Source organism: Accipiter gentilis, chromosome 12 (assembly GCF_929443795.1).
Source record: "Accipiter gentilis chromosome 12, bAccGen1.1, whole genome shotgun sequence".
NCBI classification, from domain to species: domain Eukaryota; kingdom Metazoa; phylum Chordata; class Aves; order Accipitriformes; family Accipitridae; genus Astur; species Astur gentilis.
This window is the reverse complement of record NC_064891.1, coordinates 2330241-2347407: the sequence shown is the minus strand read 5'-3', so window position 1 is coordinate 2347407 and position 17167 is coordinate 2330241. Positions and strand designations below refer to the sequence as shown.

At 63.9% G+C, this 17167-nt stretch overlaps 2 protein-coding genes across 2 annotated transcripts; one reads left to right on the top strand and one right to left on the bottom strand.

Annotated features, from left to right (window-relative positions):
* Positions 1-764: 764 nt before the first annotated feature.
* Positions 765-14521, top strand: LOC126044616 (low-density lipoprotein receptor-related protein 2-like). Its single transcript, XM_049814527.1, has 33 exons — positions 765-870; positions 1388-1507; positions 1924-2043; positions 2126-2353; positions 2583-2696; positions 2798-2917; positions 3226-3351; positions 3452-3658; positions 3824-3992; positions 4129-4297; positions 4548-4773; positions 5124-5249; positions 5457-5672; positions 5883-6191; positions 6427-6639; positions 6827-7390; positions 7800-8015; positions 8240-8478; positions 8562-8691; positions 9036-9214; positions 9331-9517; positions 9860-10078; positions 10307-10490; positions 10768-10969; positions 11042-11206; positions 11493-11693; positions 11786-12329; positions 12479-12607; positions 12794-12901; positions 12990-13226; positions 13359-13782; positions 14008-14143; positions 14450-14521. Exons 4-33 carry the CDS (start codon positions 2290-2292, stop codon positions 14504-14506), a joined length of 6180 nt encoding a protein of 2059 aa, XP_049670484.1. The 5' UTR covers positions 765-870; positions 1388-1507; positions 1924-2043; positions 2126-2289; the 3' UTR covers positions 14507-14521.
* An 829-nt stretch (positions 14522-15350) lies between these two features.
* Positions 15351-16408, bottom strand: CLDN23 (claudin 23). The gene has a single exon (XM_049814639.1). It carries the CDS (start codon positions 16406-16408, stop codon positions 15707-15709), a length of 702 nt encoding a protein of 233 aa, XP_049670596.1. The 3' UTR covers positions 15351-15706.
* Positions 16409-17167: the final 759 nt, after the last annotated feature.

Here is a 17167-nt window from a genome sequence, read left to right as displayed (position 1 = left end):
TCCCCCGGGTGCGTGGCCAGGAGCCCTGTCGACCTCCCCGTGCCCCCGGGGCCATCATCTCCTCGGCTTGGGCCATGCCTCTCCGCTTTGCCCGGTGGGGGAAGGCTCCTTTCCCAGGCGGTGGCAGGTGCCTTATCCTCTTGTTGTGCTGGTTTCCTCCCTCACCCGCTGCTTTTGCTCTCCTTGTTGTGCTCCGGCAGCCCTCAAGGTCGAGGACCGGCGGCGGCCGGGCGGGCAGCTGTGCGCAGCACCAGGCCGGTGTTTTCGGGGGATGCCCCCGCGTTCAAGGCTGCCGCTGCTTTCCCACGCCCGGCACAGGTGCTGCGGGACCCGGTTCTCACAACAATCCCAGGCCGATAAGGCGGCCACGCACAGCGGGACGAGACGGGCCACCAGAGCGGGGGGGGGGGGGGGGGGGCGGAGGGGCGGCTTGGGGACCTTTTACACCCGCCAGCTCTTGGGGGGCGGCGGGCCCCGAGCGTGCCCGGCCTGGGACCGCAGCTGCCCCGCCTGAGGCCGCCACCAACCCCCCCCCCCCTCGCCACCAGACCCTGACTGGAGACTCCCCGGGTCAGCCCGGCGCAGCCCCCGCGGTAGCGGGGCGGGCCGGGGTCTCCGCCGGCGGCGGGCGGTGCCCGCGGTGCCCAATGGCTGCCCGCGCCCGGGCATAAAAGCGGCGGCGGCGGCAGCGGCGAGCTCCCCTCCGCCGGCCGGGCCCCCCGGAGCCGCCCCTCGCCGCCGCCGCCATGGGCCGCCCCCCCCTGCCGCCGCCGCCGCCGCTCCGCCTGCTCCTGGTCCTCCTCAGCATCCTCCTGCCGCCGCCGCTCCTCCTGGCCGGGATCGCCGCCGGTGCCGGGACCCGCCGCGCCCGTGAGCCGAGGCCGAGGGGGGCGGGCCGGGAAGAGGGGAGGGGGTGTCCCTGCCCCATCCCGAGGGGCTGCGGTGGGCGCCCGCTGCCTCAGGGCTGCTTGCTGCCCGCCCCCCTGCGATGGGCTATGGGGGGGGTGTCCCTGCCGCTTAGTGTGTCCCCATTCTCCCCAGTCCCCGGTGATGTGGGGGTTCCTGCCCTCCGTGGCATCCTTCCCACCCTGACAGCGGGTGTGGGGGTCCTGTACCCTGAGTAGCCCTGTCCCGCTGCCTGGGGGAGGGGCTGGGGGTTCCCTGCCTTCCCTGGGTGGTGGGGGGGGGGGGGGGGGGAACGAGAGGCTGCAGTTCTCCCTCCAGCCCTGCACGAGGTCCTGGGGTGCCCCTGGCTGGGGCCAGTCCCCCCCTCTGCGGGGCTGTGCTGGGACCCCGAAGCGGAGCAGGGAGCTGCGTGGGGTGTGTGCCGGCGGGTGCTGGCCGTGGCTGCCCAGGCTGACCAGGGGCTGGCATCCCTCTCCCGCAGCGCCCGCCAGCCCCACGTGCGTGGCCTCACGACAGGCTGCCTGCGGTGCCGGCTGCATCCCTGTTCCCTGGCTCTGCGATGGTGAGCAGCAGTGTCCTGACGGGACGGACGAGCAGTGTGGTGAGTGAGGGGAAGCTGGCACCCATCCTCTGTTGTGGGGTGGCTTGAGGGGCTGTGCTGTGTGAGCATCGAGGGGCCCAGCCGCTCTGGGGGGGGGGGGGGGGTGGTGGGGCAGGGCAGGCCAGAGGCACCTCGCTCCTTGCTGGCTCTGCCAGTGGCTCCTGTGTGGCACCCCGCAGGGATGCGTGTGCCCCAGAGCTCCCGGGGGATGTCTGCGGCACGGGGACAAATCCCGGATCCCAAGCTGAGCGAGGCAGCCCCCCAGCTGCCCGAGAGCCCTGTTGGGAGCTGCTGTGGGCCAGCCCCCTGGCAGAGCCCCTCAGGCATCGCCAGCACCTGCCCCGTGCCAGGATGGAGGGGACCCTTGTGGTTGTGCCGGAGCAGTAGGTCCCAGTGACTATGTGCTGTCCCTGCAGATGTTGCCTGTGGTGGGGACCCCCATGTTTGGCAGTGTGACGACGGCCGGTGTGTTTCTAGCAGCTGGCGTTGCGATGGTGCTGCTGACTGCCTGGATGGCTCTGATGAGCAGGACTGCGGTAGGTAGTCTCTGCTGGGGGGGGCTGAGTGGGGGTGGCCGGGGGCACAGGGCAGGGTGTGAGTGCTGCTCTGTTCCCTCAGTGTGTGGGGCAAAGAAGGTGCAGTGTCCCGGCACCCACCACTGCATCCCACACTGGGAGCTATGTGATCGGCACCAGGACTGTGAGGATGGCTGGGATGAGGAGGGGTGTCCCCAGGAGCCCTGTCTGCCTGGGCAGTGGCAGTGCAGGAACAGGGTGTGCATCATGGCTGAGTGGAAGTGCAATGGGATTGACAACTGTGGTGATTCCTCGGATGAAGATGTCTGTGGTAAGCAAGCATGCTGGATGCTCCTCAGTGGGGTGAGACCTGTCCAGGCCATGTGTGATATAAGGGGTACTTTGCCTTCTTGGGCCCCAGCTCCCCTTGGGATGCTTGCCAGCATCCCAGGAACCTGTTGGTGCTTTGTGGGGCTTCCCCATGAGTCATGGACCCACAGCCTTCCCTGTGCCCACCTGGTATTGGTCTGCCCTCCTGACATGAGCTCTGTGTGCCATAGCCTCCTGCCCTCCTGGCATGATGCGGTGCGACGAGGGGAAGTGTATCCTGGAGTCCCTGATGTGCAATGATGAGGATGACTGCCTGGACGGCACCGACGAGCCCAGCACATGCGGTGAGTTGCGTGTGGCTGCCGGCCACTGCCCGTGTGGCTGGGGCCCAGGGGAGCCACAGAGCTGTCCTGCATCGTGTCACCCCTCTGCTGTGTCCCTGCAGGTCGGAGCTGCTTCGTACGCAATGGGGGCTGTGCAGAGACGTGCACTGACACGCACTGGGGAGTGCAGTGCTCCTGTGGGGCCGGCTGGGTGCTGCAGGCGGATGGGCAGAACTGTGCTGGTAAGGAGAGGTCAGGGTGTACGCGCTTCGGGCATGTGCGGCCTCAGCTGCCAAAAGCAGGGTCTCCCTGGAGCCGGCGCTTGCGTGGGGATGCCTGCCTCAGCCCTGCTCCTGCCTGCTTGTCACGCCTGGCCCTGCAAAGGCTGTGTCTAGGTCATGTCCCAGAGGCAGCTGGTGCGTTTTGGGGCTGGGGCCCAGGTCCTGGTATCTAGGGAGCCTGCCTGTGGTCCCTGGGGAGCAGTGGTGGTGCTGTCTGGGGGTGGCTAGCCAGCTGTGTGGCAGGCTTCTGACTGCACCTATCCCTGCAGATGTGGACGAGTGTTCCCTGGAGTACAGCCCCTGCAGCCAGCTGTGCAGCAACACCCTGGGCGCTTTCAGCTGTGCCTGCCTCCAGGGCTACACCTTGTGGCATGGCACCACCTGCGAAGTGGCAGGTAGGGTGAGCTGGGCAGCCTAGGCTGTCTGAGGCGCTGGGCCGTGACCCCAGCTAGCCACGTCCCCGCTCACTGGCTGACATCCCCCTCGCCCTGGCAGACAACGCGACACAGATCCTGGTGGCCGTGGGGCAGGACCTGGCCCTTCTGGATGTGAGGACCCAAGCCTACCGGCCCCTGCTCTCCACCGATACCAAACCTCGCGCCCTGGTGTATGACCTGCTCCGAGGAACCTACTACTGGCTGACAGAGGAGGGCGAGCTCCGGGCTCATCTCCCAGGGAAGGGCATGCAGCCCCTCTATGCAGGTGGGGAGGAGTGAGGGTGCTGGGTGCCGTAGCGGGGCTGAGATGGGAGCCGAGAGCTGGCCTGCCACCCCAGCCCTGCCTTTCCTGTAGAGGAAGGGGCAACATGGGTTTTGCCTCCTGGCCCAGAGCAGGGGTGGTGTGCCTTAAATTGCTCTACCTCTGCAGATGCCGGGGAGGTGAACAGCATCTCTGTGGACTGGTTCACAGGCCAGCTGTACTGGGCCAGTAGCCATCCTGCAGCCATCTGCGCAGGGCTGGGTGATGGCAGGGGCTACGTGACAGTGCTGGGGAAGGACGTGGCACCAGAGCAGCTGACAGTGCATCCGGCTGCAAGGTGAGGTGTGAGTGAGCCAGGGTTGGCCCTGGGCTCCTGGGTGAGCGATGCTGGTGCTGACCACGTCATGCCTGCTGTCGGGCTGTGGCAGCACTGGTGTTATCCTGTGAAGTGGGTGCTTAGTGCCTGCCCCCAGGTCCCTGTACTGGGTCAATCGAGGGCAGAGGGGCCGAACAGTCATTGCTGCAGCTGGTATGGATGGTTCAAACCGGCGGGAGCTTACAGTGGTATCCATGGAGGAGCCTGTGGGGCTGAGCCTGGACCATGTGGCTGGCAGGCTGTACTGGATCAGTGAGTACAAGGAGGTAGGGATGCAGGGCAGCAGGGTTCTGCCCCCCCAGGTGCTGGGAAGCGATGAGGTGGGAGTGGGGAGGGTGGCCCTGGTTCCCCTGTGGCTACAACCAAGGCATGGGAGGGAGCACGGAGCAGTGCCCAGGTCTGGCCACGCATCCCTGGGCTGGGAGGAGGAAGGCACCACTGTGAGCCCCGTGGCTGTGGGACAGTGCCAGGGTGTGGGGGTGCCACATGGTCACCACGCCTTGCCTTGTCCCCCAGTCCATCGAGACGCTGCAGGTGGATGGCAGTGGGCGCCACTCCTTTCCTGCTGTCCTGCGGAGCCACACGGAGCCACTGGGCCTGGCTGTGTTTGAGAGCTGGTTCTTCTGGACTGATGGCACAGAGCTGGTGTCGGCCACCCGGGTGTCTCCCCAGGAGCATGCAGTGTTGCTCCGCGCCCCTGTCTCGGCTTTCACTGTCCTGCATGCACTGCAGCAGCCTCCCCGTAAGTACCCTGCCGGGCACCCGCGCTAGTGCAGGGGTGGCAGCATCCCTGCTGCTTCCCTGGGTGCTGGGGGAGGCTCTGCTGGGTCCTGGAGCTCACTGGGTCCTGCCTGATGGCTCTCCTGGTCCTGCGATGAGGGGTTGTGGGAGAGGGGACGTATGAACCTGTAGGAAAGCAGCCGAGTCCCATGGCTTCAGGTAGACCTGAGCCCTCCTACCTCATGTGACACTGCTACCCTGCCTGGGGTAGCCAGCCCATATCCAGCCCCGGGACAGCCTGTGTTTTTGGGGGATCGGGAGAGGCATGGGCGGTCATGGCTGCCTGAGCTCTTAATGCGCCCTTGCTTCCAGGGGACACTGCTGCGTGTGCTCCGGGCCTGTGCAGTCACCTTTGCCTTCTGTCCCCTGTGCACCCTCGGGGCTACAAGTGTGCATGTCCGGAGGGCCTTTTCCTCCTGCCCTCGGGGAAGTGCGCAGGTAAGCAGTGTCTGCAAGGTGGGCTTGGCTGCCGGGGCTGGGACACATCACTGTGGGAGTCAGAAGGAGGCTGTAAGGGGCTGTGGCTTTGATGGGATGAGGTTTCCAGCACACACCAGTGCTGTTACGTTTCTGCCTTGGTTTATGCTGGTGACCCCATCCAGTGCCCCTGGAGCCATGCTCACACACTGCCCTTGCACCCTGCAGAGCTGTCCATCGTGTATGCATCGGGGAAGGCCATCTCCCTGGTACAGGTGGGCCCTGGAGCACACAGCAAATGGGTGCAGGAGTGGCAGGAGCCCCTCCATCTGCAAGATGTGGACTGGCAGAGGTCGGTGCTCTACGGGACAGATGACCATGGGACGCTGCTGCGTGTTGTGGGGCACCCTGGCAGGAGAGAGGCCATTGCAACTGGGCTGCCAGGTGAGACCCTATGGGGTGATGGAGGGCGTGCTCCCTGAGGCCTGAGGATCTCCTGGGTGCAGAGCCCTGCAGTCCCATGGTGCCCACACTGGGGCCGTGCCGAGACACTGGGCAGCTGCTGTGCCCTGGTTTTAGGGGCAGGGGGGACTAGGCAAAGAAGTGGGGTCATGGCACAGTCTTGTAACTGCTTGCCTGCCTACTCTTGCCAAGTCTGCTCTGCCCGTGTGGACATCCGCTCGGGGGACCTGTACTGGCTCGCATGTAACCGGAGGGACATTGGAGTGATCCAGGCGTCTGACATGTCCCCACGCATCCTGCACCGTGCTCGCAGCAGCATCCAGCACCTCTTCTTGGACTGGCAGCGGGGTGCTCTGTACTGGTTAGCCCGTGGGCAGCCCCTGCAGCAGCTGAGCCTGGCTGGGGGTGCTCCGTGGGATGCCTGGAATGAGACCTGGCCTGGAGACCTGCCTGCAGCCATGGATAGCAGAGGCTTCAGCCTGCTCTGGAGCTCAGTCCTGGGTGAGTCCTGGGAGCAGGGAGAGCGGAGGTGGTCGCTACAGGCAGGAGTGACAAGCCATGCCCTACATGCAGTAGCTCCCTGCCTGGGCAATGGGGTGCTCTTGGGGCAGACTCTGTCCCATGGCTGAGGCCCTGGCCATATCTGTGGGTTATGGGGGCACGGGGTGGGCCATGGGGTGGGCCACGAGGGGTGCCTGTGGGCCCCAGGGTCCTACACCATCCCTCTGCCTCGCAGGCCTACGGGCACTGAGTCTGACCAAGCGGCAAGCAGTCACCCTGGCACCCAGCTGGTCCCATGGCCTTGTGGCTGCCTTCGAACCATACCTGGTGTCAGCAAACGGGACAGCTCTGCTGCTGTGGGACCGGAGGACGCTGGCCCTTGTGCTGTCCATGCCGGCAGCAGGCGTGCAGGGAGTGGTGGCCTTTGTAGGCTCGGAGCTGCAGGCTGGTAAGAGTGGCCATGGCTTTGTGCCTGGCCCTGGTGCTGTACCTGATGGGGCTGGGTGGCCCGTGGTGCTCCGAGCTGGGGCAGGGTGCCTGGCTGCTGGTGGCTATGTGGGGTGCTCTTGGAGGTGCCTGGAGTGTTGGGATGGCACAGCCCCAAATCCAGGCTCATGTTCCTGTGCCTCTGCCAGTGCCACCAAGCAAGGAGTCTGCCCTGCCGCTCCCTCCACCTGTGACCACCACTATGAAGACAACCACAAGTACCACTGCTGCTCGGCCCACTACCTCCACCACAAGACCTACACCAAGCAAGACCACCGCTGTGCCCACCACTACTCGTGCACCAACCAGCAAGGCTACCACATCACCAACCACCACCAGCCAGTCCACATCAACCAAGACCACCCCAGCACCAACTACTGCCCAGACCACACCAACCAAGACCACCACTGTGCAACCAGCTGCCACCACCACCACCAGCACTCGGTCCTTGACAACCAAGACCACTACCCCACGGCCAACTACTATCACCCAGCGTCCAACCAGTCCTGCATGGGTAGTGCCACATACTCCACCCCTCCCATCCAGCCCTGCACGCCCCCTGATCCCAGTCCTCCATCTCTCCTGTCCTCGCACGCATGTGCCCTGCCGTGATGGCACCGAGTGCGTGGACCAGGAGTACATGTGTGATGGGGAGAAGGACTGTGCAGATGGCTCTGATGAGGATGGGTGTGCCCAGCTCTGTGACACCCCAGGTAGGAGCCGTTCTTCAGTCCCCTGTGCAGCTGGGTTGCCCTGTGCCAGGACTTCTTGCTGCTTCCTGGTGGGGTTGGTGGGGTGGGGCCCTGGGAAGGTCTGAGTGTGTCCTGGGCTCTGGTGCTTGTGATGTGGCATACTGGTTTCTTCTGAGCTTGGTGCTGGGCTGGAGGTGCTGTCAGAAGGGGATAGGGCTGGCCTCACTGCTCATGGTGACCTAGATGTGGCTGAGTTGAGACTGCCTCACTGGCCTCGCTTGGGACCTAGGCTGCTGGAGATGCACTGACTAGGAGGGACCAAGCCCTTTTGCTGTAGCGTGGGGCCATTCTAGGTCACTGGGGGGCTAGCAGAGGGTCTGGGCACTCTGGCTGCCTACTGCAGGCTTAGAAAGGCACCTTGTCTCCCCAGGGGCCTTCCACTGTGTGAACGGAGCCATATGCATCAGGGCTGTGGAGCGCTGCGATGGGGTGCCACAGTGCCCTGATGCCTCGGATGAGACAGGCTGCTGGAGCCCCACGCAGGAGTGCGCCCTGCGCTGTGATGCTGCTACCCGCTGCATCCCTGAGAGCTGGCTGTGTGACAGCCATGCCGACTGCCTGGACCACACTGACGAGCAGGGCTGTGGTGAGACCCTGGGGCTGGATGGGACAGGGGCTTCTGGGGGTTGCCTGTCCCACAGGTGGGTGCACCAAGTTTCCTGTGGGTCCAGGAGCAGGCACTGCCTGGGGCAACCTGCCGAGAAGCTGGAGGGGCCATACCCTGCTCAGTGCCATGCCTGCGCTGGTGGGTTGTGGATGGGGGACAGGGATGGGAACAGTGCCCCCGCTCAGCCCTGGACCTGCCCGCAGTGCCGAAGGAGTGCGGTCGTGCTGAGTTCCCCTGCCGGAGCGGGCAATGCGTGGCCCTAGCCCTGCGCTGCGATGGCGACCATGACTGCCGGGACGGCTCGGATGAGGAGGGCTGCACCGTGCCCCGGCCGCTGCTCTGCCGTATGGGTGAGGTGGTGTGTCCCCACAGCAGGGAGTGTGTGCTGGAGGCCTGGCGCTGTGATGGTGCCACCGACTGTGGGGATGGCACAGACGAGCAGGTGAGTGGGGTGGTGGGGACACAGCCTGCCCCCACTCACTCCCAGGAGGGCTGGTGGCCCTGTTCACCCTCTGCTCTTTGTAGGGCTGTCCCTGGGAGGAAGGGCTGTGTGGGGACCAGCAGTGGGGCTGCTCCCATGGCCATGAGTGCATCCCTGATGTCTGGCACTGTGACAGAGAGAGTGACTGCACAGATGGCAGCGATGAGGCTGGCTGTGAGCAATACCCTGCTTTTATCCCCTCTGTGTCTCACCCAGGGGTGGTTGGTGGGCGCCCAGCACAGAGGGAGGTGGGGACATGTCTGTGCAGAGGCGAAAGGCCCTGTGTGCTGCTTGCTTCTTCCAAGCATTTGTGGTGGTTCCAGGCCCCAGGTAGCTGTTGTTCCTATAGGGCTGGTGGCCTTGGGATTAGGATAACCTGAAGCCAGGCTACAGGCACAGCTCTGAAGGTGGCTGCAGTGAGCCCTGGGCACCTTGCGGGAGCAGCTGAATCTGCCCCAGCTGAGCAAAAGGAGCTGGTGGACGAGGCTCAGGGCAGGCTTCCCTATATGTCCCTGCAGGCCAACCTGCTCCCTGCCAGAGTCATGAGTACCCATGTGGGCTGAGGGCCTGCCTGAATGCATCCCTGGTGTGCGATGGCCAGCAGGACTGCGCAGACGGCTCGGATGAGGGGGGGAACTGCTCTGTGCCCTGCCAGCGGTCCTGCAGTCATCTCTGCTACCCCTCGCCCCAGGGCCCTGTGAGTGCCAGCAGCCCTGGTCCAGGGGCTTACCCCGCCATGCTGCCCTGGTCCAGCTGCAGGAGGGAGCCTCATGTGTCCCCAAGGCAGGACCCTGACAGCCCCTTTCCCCGCAGCGGTGCTGGTGTGACCCGGGCTATCGGCTGGCCGAGGACGGTCTGTCCTGCGTGGACATAGACGAGTGCGCGGAGCGGGGTGAGGGAGCCTGCAGCCAGACGTGCCTCAATGCCCCAGGGTCCTACAGCTGTGGCTGTCTCCCTGGCTACCTGCTGGAGCCTGATGGACGTGTCTGCAAACTCACTGGTAAGCCCTGTGACAGTCAAGCAGCGCTGCGGGTCCGTGGCACTCTAGGGTACACCAGGAGCCGGTGGGTACCTGCCTCCTGTGCCTGCTGCCCATGAGTCTTGTAGTCCCATGAATGGTCCCGTCCCCTCTGCCATGTGGCCTCCCGGGCCTCACTCAGCTGTGAGCTGCTGCTTGCCAGCCCGTGGCTGATCAGAAGATCCACCTGCACTAGCTAAGGAACATGCTGTGCAGCAGGGCCGAGTCCCAGCAGGCTCCAATGCCTGTGAGCGCCATGATTCCTGCCTGTGTGTGCTGGGGCCACCAGCACTGAGCAGAGTCTGGGTGCCTGTGTTGCCCCAGGACCAGAGCCCATGTTGCTGGTGGCCATACAGTCAGAGGTGTTGTCCTATGGCCTGCGGAGTGGGCGTGAGGAGGTGCTACTGGCTACTGACAAGGATCGCGTTGTCTTCTCCCTCGACTATGACCCGGTGGAGAGGAAAGTCTTCTGGATGGACTTGGCCACAGAGAGCATCCGCTGGCAGGACCTCGACTCGGGCAAGAAAGGGACACTGGTGAAAGGTGGGCTGTGACAGCGTGGGGTTAGCAGGGCTGGCGTCTCTGTGGCTGTGCAATCTTCAGGTTGCAGTGGGTGCCAGGCTCTGTCCCCTTGTGTGGAGAGGTGCTGGTGGGAGCAGGGTTGGGTGGAGCCAGACCTCCTGGGATGGAGGGGACCTGGGTGGGGGAGCATTGTGCCAAAGGGCCATGCAGCTGTCACCCCACGGGTGCTGACTCTTGAGTGCATTGCAGGTGTGAGATCAGACTGTGTAGCAGTGGACTGGCTTGGGAGGAACCTGTACTGGACAGATGGGGCAGCAGGGCAGGTGCTGGCCACTCGCCTGGGGGCTGCCTGGCGAGGGATACCAGAGTACACTGTGGTGATGGATGGAGACCTGGACCAGCCCCACTCCCTGGTGCTCCAGCCTCTGGCAGGGTAAGTCTGGGACAAGAGGATATGGGGACCTCCTTGCCATCCCTGCCCTGCTTTCCTCCACAGAGGCAGGTGGACAGGCTGGGGAAGAGTTGGGACGGCCTTATCTGGGTGCTGTTGGGGGTGTGCAAGTGGGGAAGAAGGCACCTGCCCTTGCCCTGGGTGGAGCTCTCAGTACATCCCTGATGGGATGGGAAGCTCCACGCTGCTCCTCTGGGCTGCCCTGGTACTGGGATGATGCTGTGCCAGGTCCGTGGGCCAGCACCTCTCTTCCCACCAGGCTGTTGTACTGGTCAGAGGTGGGGAGCCGCCCACGGCTGATGGAGGCCGCCATGGATGGGAGTCGGCGGCATGTGCTGCTGGCCCAGGGTCTGGGTTGGCCCACAGCACTGGCCCTCGACCTCCCCACCTGGAGGATCTTCTGGCTGGATGAGAAGCTGGGTAGCATTGGTTCTGCACGTCTGGATGGCACTAGTGTGAAGGTCTGTGGTGTGGCTCTGGTGGCGGGTTCCTGATGGGGGAGCCGGGGTGGGTGCTCACAGCCTCTCTGCCAGGTCCTGCAGCTGAGCTGGGTCCAGAGCCCCTTCGCAGCGGTGGTGTGCGAGGGGCAGCTCTACTGGTCGGAGAGGAAGACATGGTCCGTGCAGCAAGTGGACAAGGCCAGTGGCAAGAACAGAACCGTGCTTCTTAAGCGACACGGGCAGCCCCACGGTCTCCAGGTACCTACCTGCGGGAGCCCTGAACCCTGCTGTGCCAGCTCTGCTGGGGGTCCCACCCTGCATGGCCCCACCGTCCTCTAAGTGCAGAGTCACTGGGAGCTGTACCCCCATCCTGGTGGTCTTTGGGCAGCAGTCTTTGCGGTCAAGGGTCTCTGGTCCTCTTGGAGCATCTCTGCCCCACCATTCTGCCCCCAGCTGGGCTGCGTCCGGGCCTCGGCAGCATGGTGTGGTGTCAGTCGTGCTGGGCACTGGCAGGGCTGTGAGGCTGAGCCTGCCCTTCCCACAGGTGATGCACCCAGCCCTGCGCCCCCTGGCCCCTAACCCGTGTGTGGCGCGTGGCTGCTCCCACCTGTGTCTGCTGAGTGCCAGGCATGCCGGGCAGTGCCGGTGCCCTGCCAGGCTGATCCTGGCTGCTGATGAGACCACCTGCCTGCCCCTCCGCGATTCAGCCTTTGCCCTCCTGGTGTCACCGGCAGCCGTGGCACAGGTACTGTCCTCCTGAGCAGGCCCTGAGGGCTGCTGTCCTCGCTGTCATCAGGGGAGTGGGGTCCCTGTCCTAGCGCTGCCTCCTTCCTCCAGGTCTACCTGAAGGACCTGCCTGCAACGGCTGGATCCCAAGCCGTTCCCCCACACCAAGCCCTGCCCTTGGCTAAGGTGGGCCGCCTGACAGCCATCGACTACGCAGTGAAAGACAAGAGCCTGTACTTTGCGGAGGTGGGGGGTGACTCCATCGGGCTGCTGCGCCTGAAGGACTGGGGCCGGCTGTCCTGGAAGCAGGTGGTGGCTGTGGAGGGCACGGTGACGTCCTTGGCCCTAGACTGGCTGAGCGGGAACCTGTACTGGATCGGGGGGCAGCCGCCCAGCATCTGTGTGGCAGCTCCGGGGGGGCGGTGGGCCCTGGTGCTGCTCAGCGAGGGGCTGCAGGGTGCTGCCTGGCTGGCGCTGTGTCCTCGTGCTTCCACCATGTGCTTTGTCACGGCGGCAGGCAGCCACCGGCCCAGCGCCGCAGTGGAGTGCGCGGCCATGGATGGCACTGGCCGCAGAGTGGTCTGGAGGAGAGCCCGGGCTCCCACTGGCCTCACCTTTGGGGGTGCCAGCACCCGGCTGTACTGGGCAGACCATGGTGAGTGTGGGCTGAGCCAGGGCACTGCTGGGGGGCGTAGCAGTGGTTCAGGTGCTCGGTCCGCAGGGCACAGCCCAGCACAGCCCTGAGGTGCAGCCCGGAGCCCTTTGTGCCCCCACATCTGATGTCTCCGTGTCTCTGCCCTGCAGAGAGAGGTACCATCAGCAGCGTTGAGCTGGACGGATCCCGCTTCCGGGTGGTGCGGGAAGGGCTGCATGGCCTCTCGCTTTTTGCCATCGGAGAAGGCTTTCTGCTCTGGAGCACAACCTCAACCAATGGTGAGTCCATTTCCTGTGCTTTGTCCAGCTCCTCCTACTGCACCAGGACACAGGGGTGTCTGCCAGTCTCTGTGGGGTGCTGCCTGCCCCTCCCCAGGGTGAAGGGCAGGCTGGGGGACCCCACCTCCCATTCCGGGCACCCTTGCAAGAGGAGATGGAGCAGTGCTGACCCCATGTGTCTCCCAGGCTCCAGCAAGATCTGGCACAGCCGGCTGGAGCAGGCTGAGAGCTGGTGGTTCCCAATGGAACAGGAGTTGGTAGCCATAAGGATTTACAGCCAGTTCTCACAGGAAGGTGGGTCTGGGGCTGCCCTAGGCTGGGGCATTGGGGGGGGCTGAGCTGTGCCCCGTGGTGGCCATGCTAACCCATGCTGTTTTGGCAGGCACCAACAGCTGTGCAAAGAGCAATGGGGGCTGTGCCCAGCTCTGCCTGCCCAACCCTGCAGGGCGGCTGTGCCGCTGCTCCCCTGGCTACCTCCTGGTGCGTGGGGTGGCATGCATGCCGGCACTGCCCTGCCTGGCCCCACTCCAGGCCTGCCCTGACCTCCAGAGCTGCATCTCCGAAGAGCAGGTCTGCAATGGGCGCCCTGACTGCGTTGACGGCTCCGATGAGTCTGACTGTGAGTGCCTGCCCGTGGCAGGGGCGTGCAAGGGTCCTGGCTGCGCACGGGGTGGGGAGCCTGCCCAGTCTCCCCCAGTTTGGGAAGGGAGGTCTCACCTGGGTTTCTGCTGACCTATGCCCATCCCTCCAGGCCCCTCCGTGGAGGTGGGGACACAGGTTCCCACAGTGGCACCATCCAGAATGTCCCATGTGGAAGAACAGAAACCAGCCTTACCCACAGCTGCACCCAAGCCTCAGCAGCCCGGCCCCAGCCTGCCCGCAGCCCCTGGCCCCCAGGAGCATGGAGAGCCCTTCCTCGTACACCCCAGCACTGAGGAGGTGCTGGGGGCTGTGCCGTGCAGCAGTGAGACGTGTAACCTGCGTGGGGACTGCGCTATCAAGGCTGGGCGAGTGACATGCCACTGTGCCCTGGGCTATCGTGGCAACTACTGCGAGGAGGCAGAGGTGAAGCCTGTTGCAGGACCTATCGCCCTGGGGGTGGCTGTTCTCCTGCTGCTCACTGTTGCTGCTGTGGGGGCCCTGGCCTACATGCGGAGGCGGGACAGGCGGAGGAGGTGAGCTCTGGGGCTGGGCTGGACTGGGCCAGGTACAACTGGGGATGGAGAGGGACACGGTGTCCCCGCCCAGGGACAGCGTTGTGTCCTGGGGCACTCCTGGGCTACTCCTGAGCTCCAACCACCCTGGCAGGCTGTTACTGGGGTTTTATGGCAGGACCTTGGGATCTGCCCCATCTCTAGGAGATGGCCATGCCATCCTCAGTGTACATTTTTCCTCCCCAGGACTTCAAGCACTGCCTCCACCCGAGTTCTGACCTTGTACCACCGTGAAAGCGATCCTGAGGAAGAGGATGAGGAGGAGGAAGAGCTTCCCCCCAAGAGCGATACCTTTGTGAATGAAGCTTATGACGGGAAAGAGGTGAGTAGCATCTGGAGCAGGCCCTGGTAGGGACCCCCCTGCCATCGTGGGGTGCCCCAAAGACACCCCCCCCCCCCCCCATGCAGATCCTTCCCCAGGCCCAGCGCTGGCATGGTGCCCACTCCTAAGGCAAGCTCTGCCCTCCTGCTGGCGAAGAGGGGCAAGACCTGGGGGTGCCTAGAGTCTGGCTGGTACAGGGGCTGTGCCCCTCCATCTGTGGCTGGAGCCCCTGTGCCAAGATGTGGGGTGGGCCCAGGGAGGCTGGCTCAGACTCATCCTTGATGTACCTGTCTGTGATCTCTGCAGGAGCTGCCAGCCCCGCTGAGGAAGGGACCATCTTGCCCCAACACTGTATTTTCATAAAGGAATGTTGTGCAGCATCTCTGGTGCTATTGTGGTTTGTGTGTGGGCTGGGAAGGGGAGATTGGTTTGCTCTTCCCAGATCTCTAAGCTCTAGGGAACTTACAGTCCAGAGCAAAAAGCTTTGGGAGGCTTTTTGGGAAGTCTCCAGCTCTAACACATTCTCTGAGCCACCTGAATTTGATCTTCCCCTGCAGCACACAGGGCATCCTGTACCATCCCTTAATCACACTTAGGGCATCTCAATCCACTGTCCCTCTGCAGCAAGGCTTAGCTTGCTGACCAGGGTGCTTTGGGCTCTCCTGGGGTAGAAATCTGGCCAAATAGCTCTGCAAGGAAGCTGGTTCGGCTCCTGCCTATGCAGGGTGCCAAGCAGCATTTTATAGTGCAGTTCTGACCTCCTGAGTGTCCCTTACAAACAAGTGAGACCAGTTTTACTGCCTCACACCAAGCTAATGATGAAAGGGGAAATATATGCTGGTTTTTTCCCTGTCATCTCTTTTTTTTTTTTCTTTTTTTTTTTTTCCTCCCTCCCCCCCCCCCCCCGCCCCTGAAGTGGCTGTACTCAGGGAATGAGAAACCTCTTCCAGAGCTGATTTTGACCATGGGGGAAAAGTCCTTGAGGAAGGTGCTATAAAAGCTACCTGTACCCTTTTACAGACCTTTCATCCCTGCTTCAGGCAAAGCATGGGGGAGCTGGGTTAACCTTGCACACTGGCTGTCAGCCCAGCCTGCCTGGCAGAAAGCCCATAACCATCCCACAGCACAGACCCATTCCTCTTCATTTATTTTGCTGTTTGCACAGCCCTGAGTTAAGCAGAGACATGTGGGAGGTGCTCCCCTCCCCTATTCCCAGCCCTGAAGGCTACAAGGTGCTAACCTATACCATGCTCATGTGGGAACACCAGAGCTGCCTTTGCCTAAGCTTGCTGTGCAGTGCAAGAGGACGAGCTAAAAGCTGCATGAAGGTACTGGATCCAGGGCTGGTCCTCAACTCAGCATGGCTTTGGCACAGTTGTGGGGCCCGGAGCACGGCAGGCTTTTGAGGAGGTTGCAGAGATTCAAGCCAGGTCCTTGGTTTTGTTTCCAGCCTGCCCTGAGGTACCCCAAGAGAATGGCATGGCTTGGAGGGGCAGGAGACAGCGCTGCTCTCAGTGTCAGGCAGGCAGGCTGGCCCATGCCCACTGCTGTCCCTGTGCTGAGCTACAAGTCGGAGTCACAAGGCAGGGTGCTCCTCTGGTGCTGTCCATCTCGCTCGTCCTCCAGGATGTCCCAGGGATTGCGGTAAGCCCCAGTGGTGGAGCACGGCCCAGCCTCCAGCACAGGGCTGGGGGGCAGTTTGGGGGCCCTGCGCTGCTTGCAGCAGTGGTGGAAGCTGAGGGTGAGGGCCAGCCCCCCCAAGATCTCCAGGCAGCTTCCCAAGTAGCTCAGCACCAAGCTGTAGCCTACAACCAGCGTGCTGCTAGCGGGTGCAGGCAGTGCCCACAGTTCGTGGGTGTACCAGGAGGCAGGCACGAGGCTCAGCAGCCCCGAGAGTAGCAGCACAAGCCCTGCCACACCAGCCAGCAGGTGCCGTGGCTCCTTCTGCCAGCAGCGAACCCCCAGGGCAGCCAGCACTGAGCCCAGGAAGGTGAGCACCAGCGAGGTAGGCATCAGCCCTCGGGCCACTCGCACAGGCACCTGCTCAAAGTAGCCCAGCTCATCAGCCTGCCCGCAGTGGCGGTGGTGGCTGCTCTGCCGCTCACTGCACATGTCCCAGATGCCCTGCTCCAAGATGAGGTCAATGGGCTGGTTGGGTATGAGGCTCACCTGCCTCCAGCTGGGTGCCAGTGTGCCCGTGAGCATCAGCAGGAGCCCGCAGGGGCACAGCACCAGCCCCACGATCATCGCCGTCGGCGTCCGCATGCTGGAGAGGTGGGTGAAGCGGGCTCCAGTGTGCTTCTGCTCGCCAGAGGCAGGGAGGTCCGTGGCGGTTCCAGGGGAGAGCAGAGGCTCACCGCTGCTGCCCGTCACCTAGGCAGAAGAGGTGGCACTGGTGCCCCTGGGCTGCTTGGTGCAGGCAGGGATATCCCACGGTCGGGCAGTAGTCCCAGGGCCCCCGAAGCCGGCGCGGGCCCCCGAAGCCGGCGCAGGCCCCCGTCCTGGCTGTGCCCAGGACTGCGGGGAGGTGCCAGCGGCAGAAGGAAGTGCAGGCAGGGAGGAGCCCGGCACAGGCAGGGCTGGCTGGCACCCAGCCCTGAGTGCTGCTGCAGGGGCAGCACCTGCCATGGGTGCAGGAGCCTGCGGGAACCGCCGAAGCTCTGGTCTCCCCTCTCCCCTTGCAGGTAGCGGGGCGGGGGTGCTGGGAGCAGTCAGCCATCCCAGGGCTGCCGCAGATGGCACTGGGACGTCTCAGTGTCACCCCTTGGGAGGGCTTGGCAGTGCTCGGTCCCTACTCCTCCCTTCTGGGGAAGCACAGGACCCTGTTATGGCTTGCTTAAACTGACCGTGAACTTATTTTACTATCAACTGAATTAATTTATGAAAATCATTAATTAAGATGAAATGCTAGCGGCTCTCACAGTTGGTAAGGGCGCCGTGGTCCTCCCCAGGCCCAGGAGACCTTCCCAACCCCTGGTCTTCATCTTCTTGCTGTTCATCCCAGCAAGCATCTCCTTGTCCTTC

Bases quoted from the DNA above. Each gene is read 5' to 3' on its own strand.
- LOC126044616 (XM_049814527.1), top strand. From the start codon at position 2,290: ATGGCTGAGTGGAAGTGCAATGGGATTGACAACTGTGGTGATTCCTCG. The intron at 11,694-11,785 runs GTACTGTCCTCC...TCCTTCCTCCAG, and splicing joins CACCGGCAGCCGTGGCACAG to GTCTACCTGAAGGACCTGCC. The intron at 12,608-12,793 runs GTGAGTCCATTT...TGTGTCTCCCAG, and splicing joins GAGCACAACCTCAACCAATG to GCTCCAGCAAGATCTGGCAC.
- CLDN23 (XM_049814639.1), bottom strand. From the start codon at position 16,408: ATGCGGACGCCGACGGCGATGATCGTGGGGCTGGTGCTGTGCCCCTGC.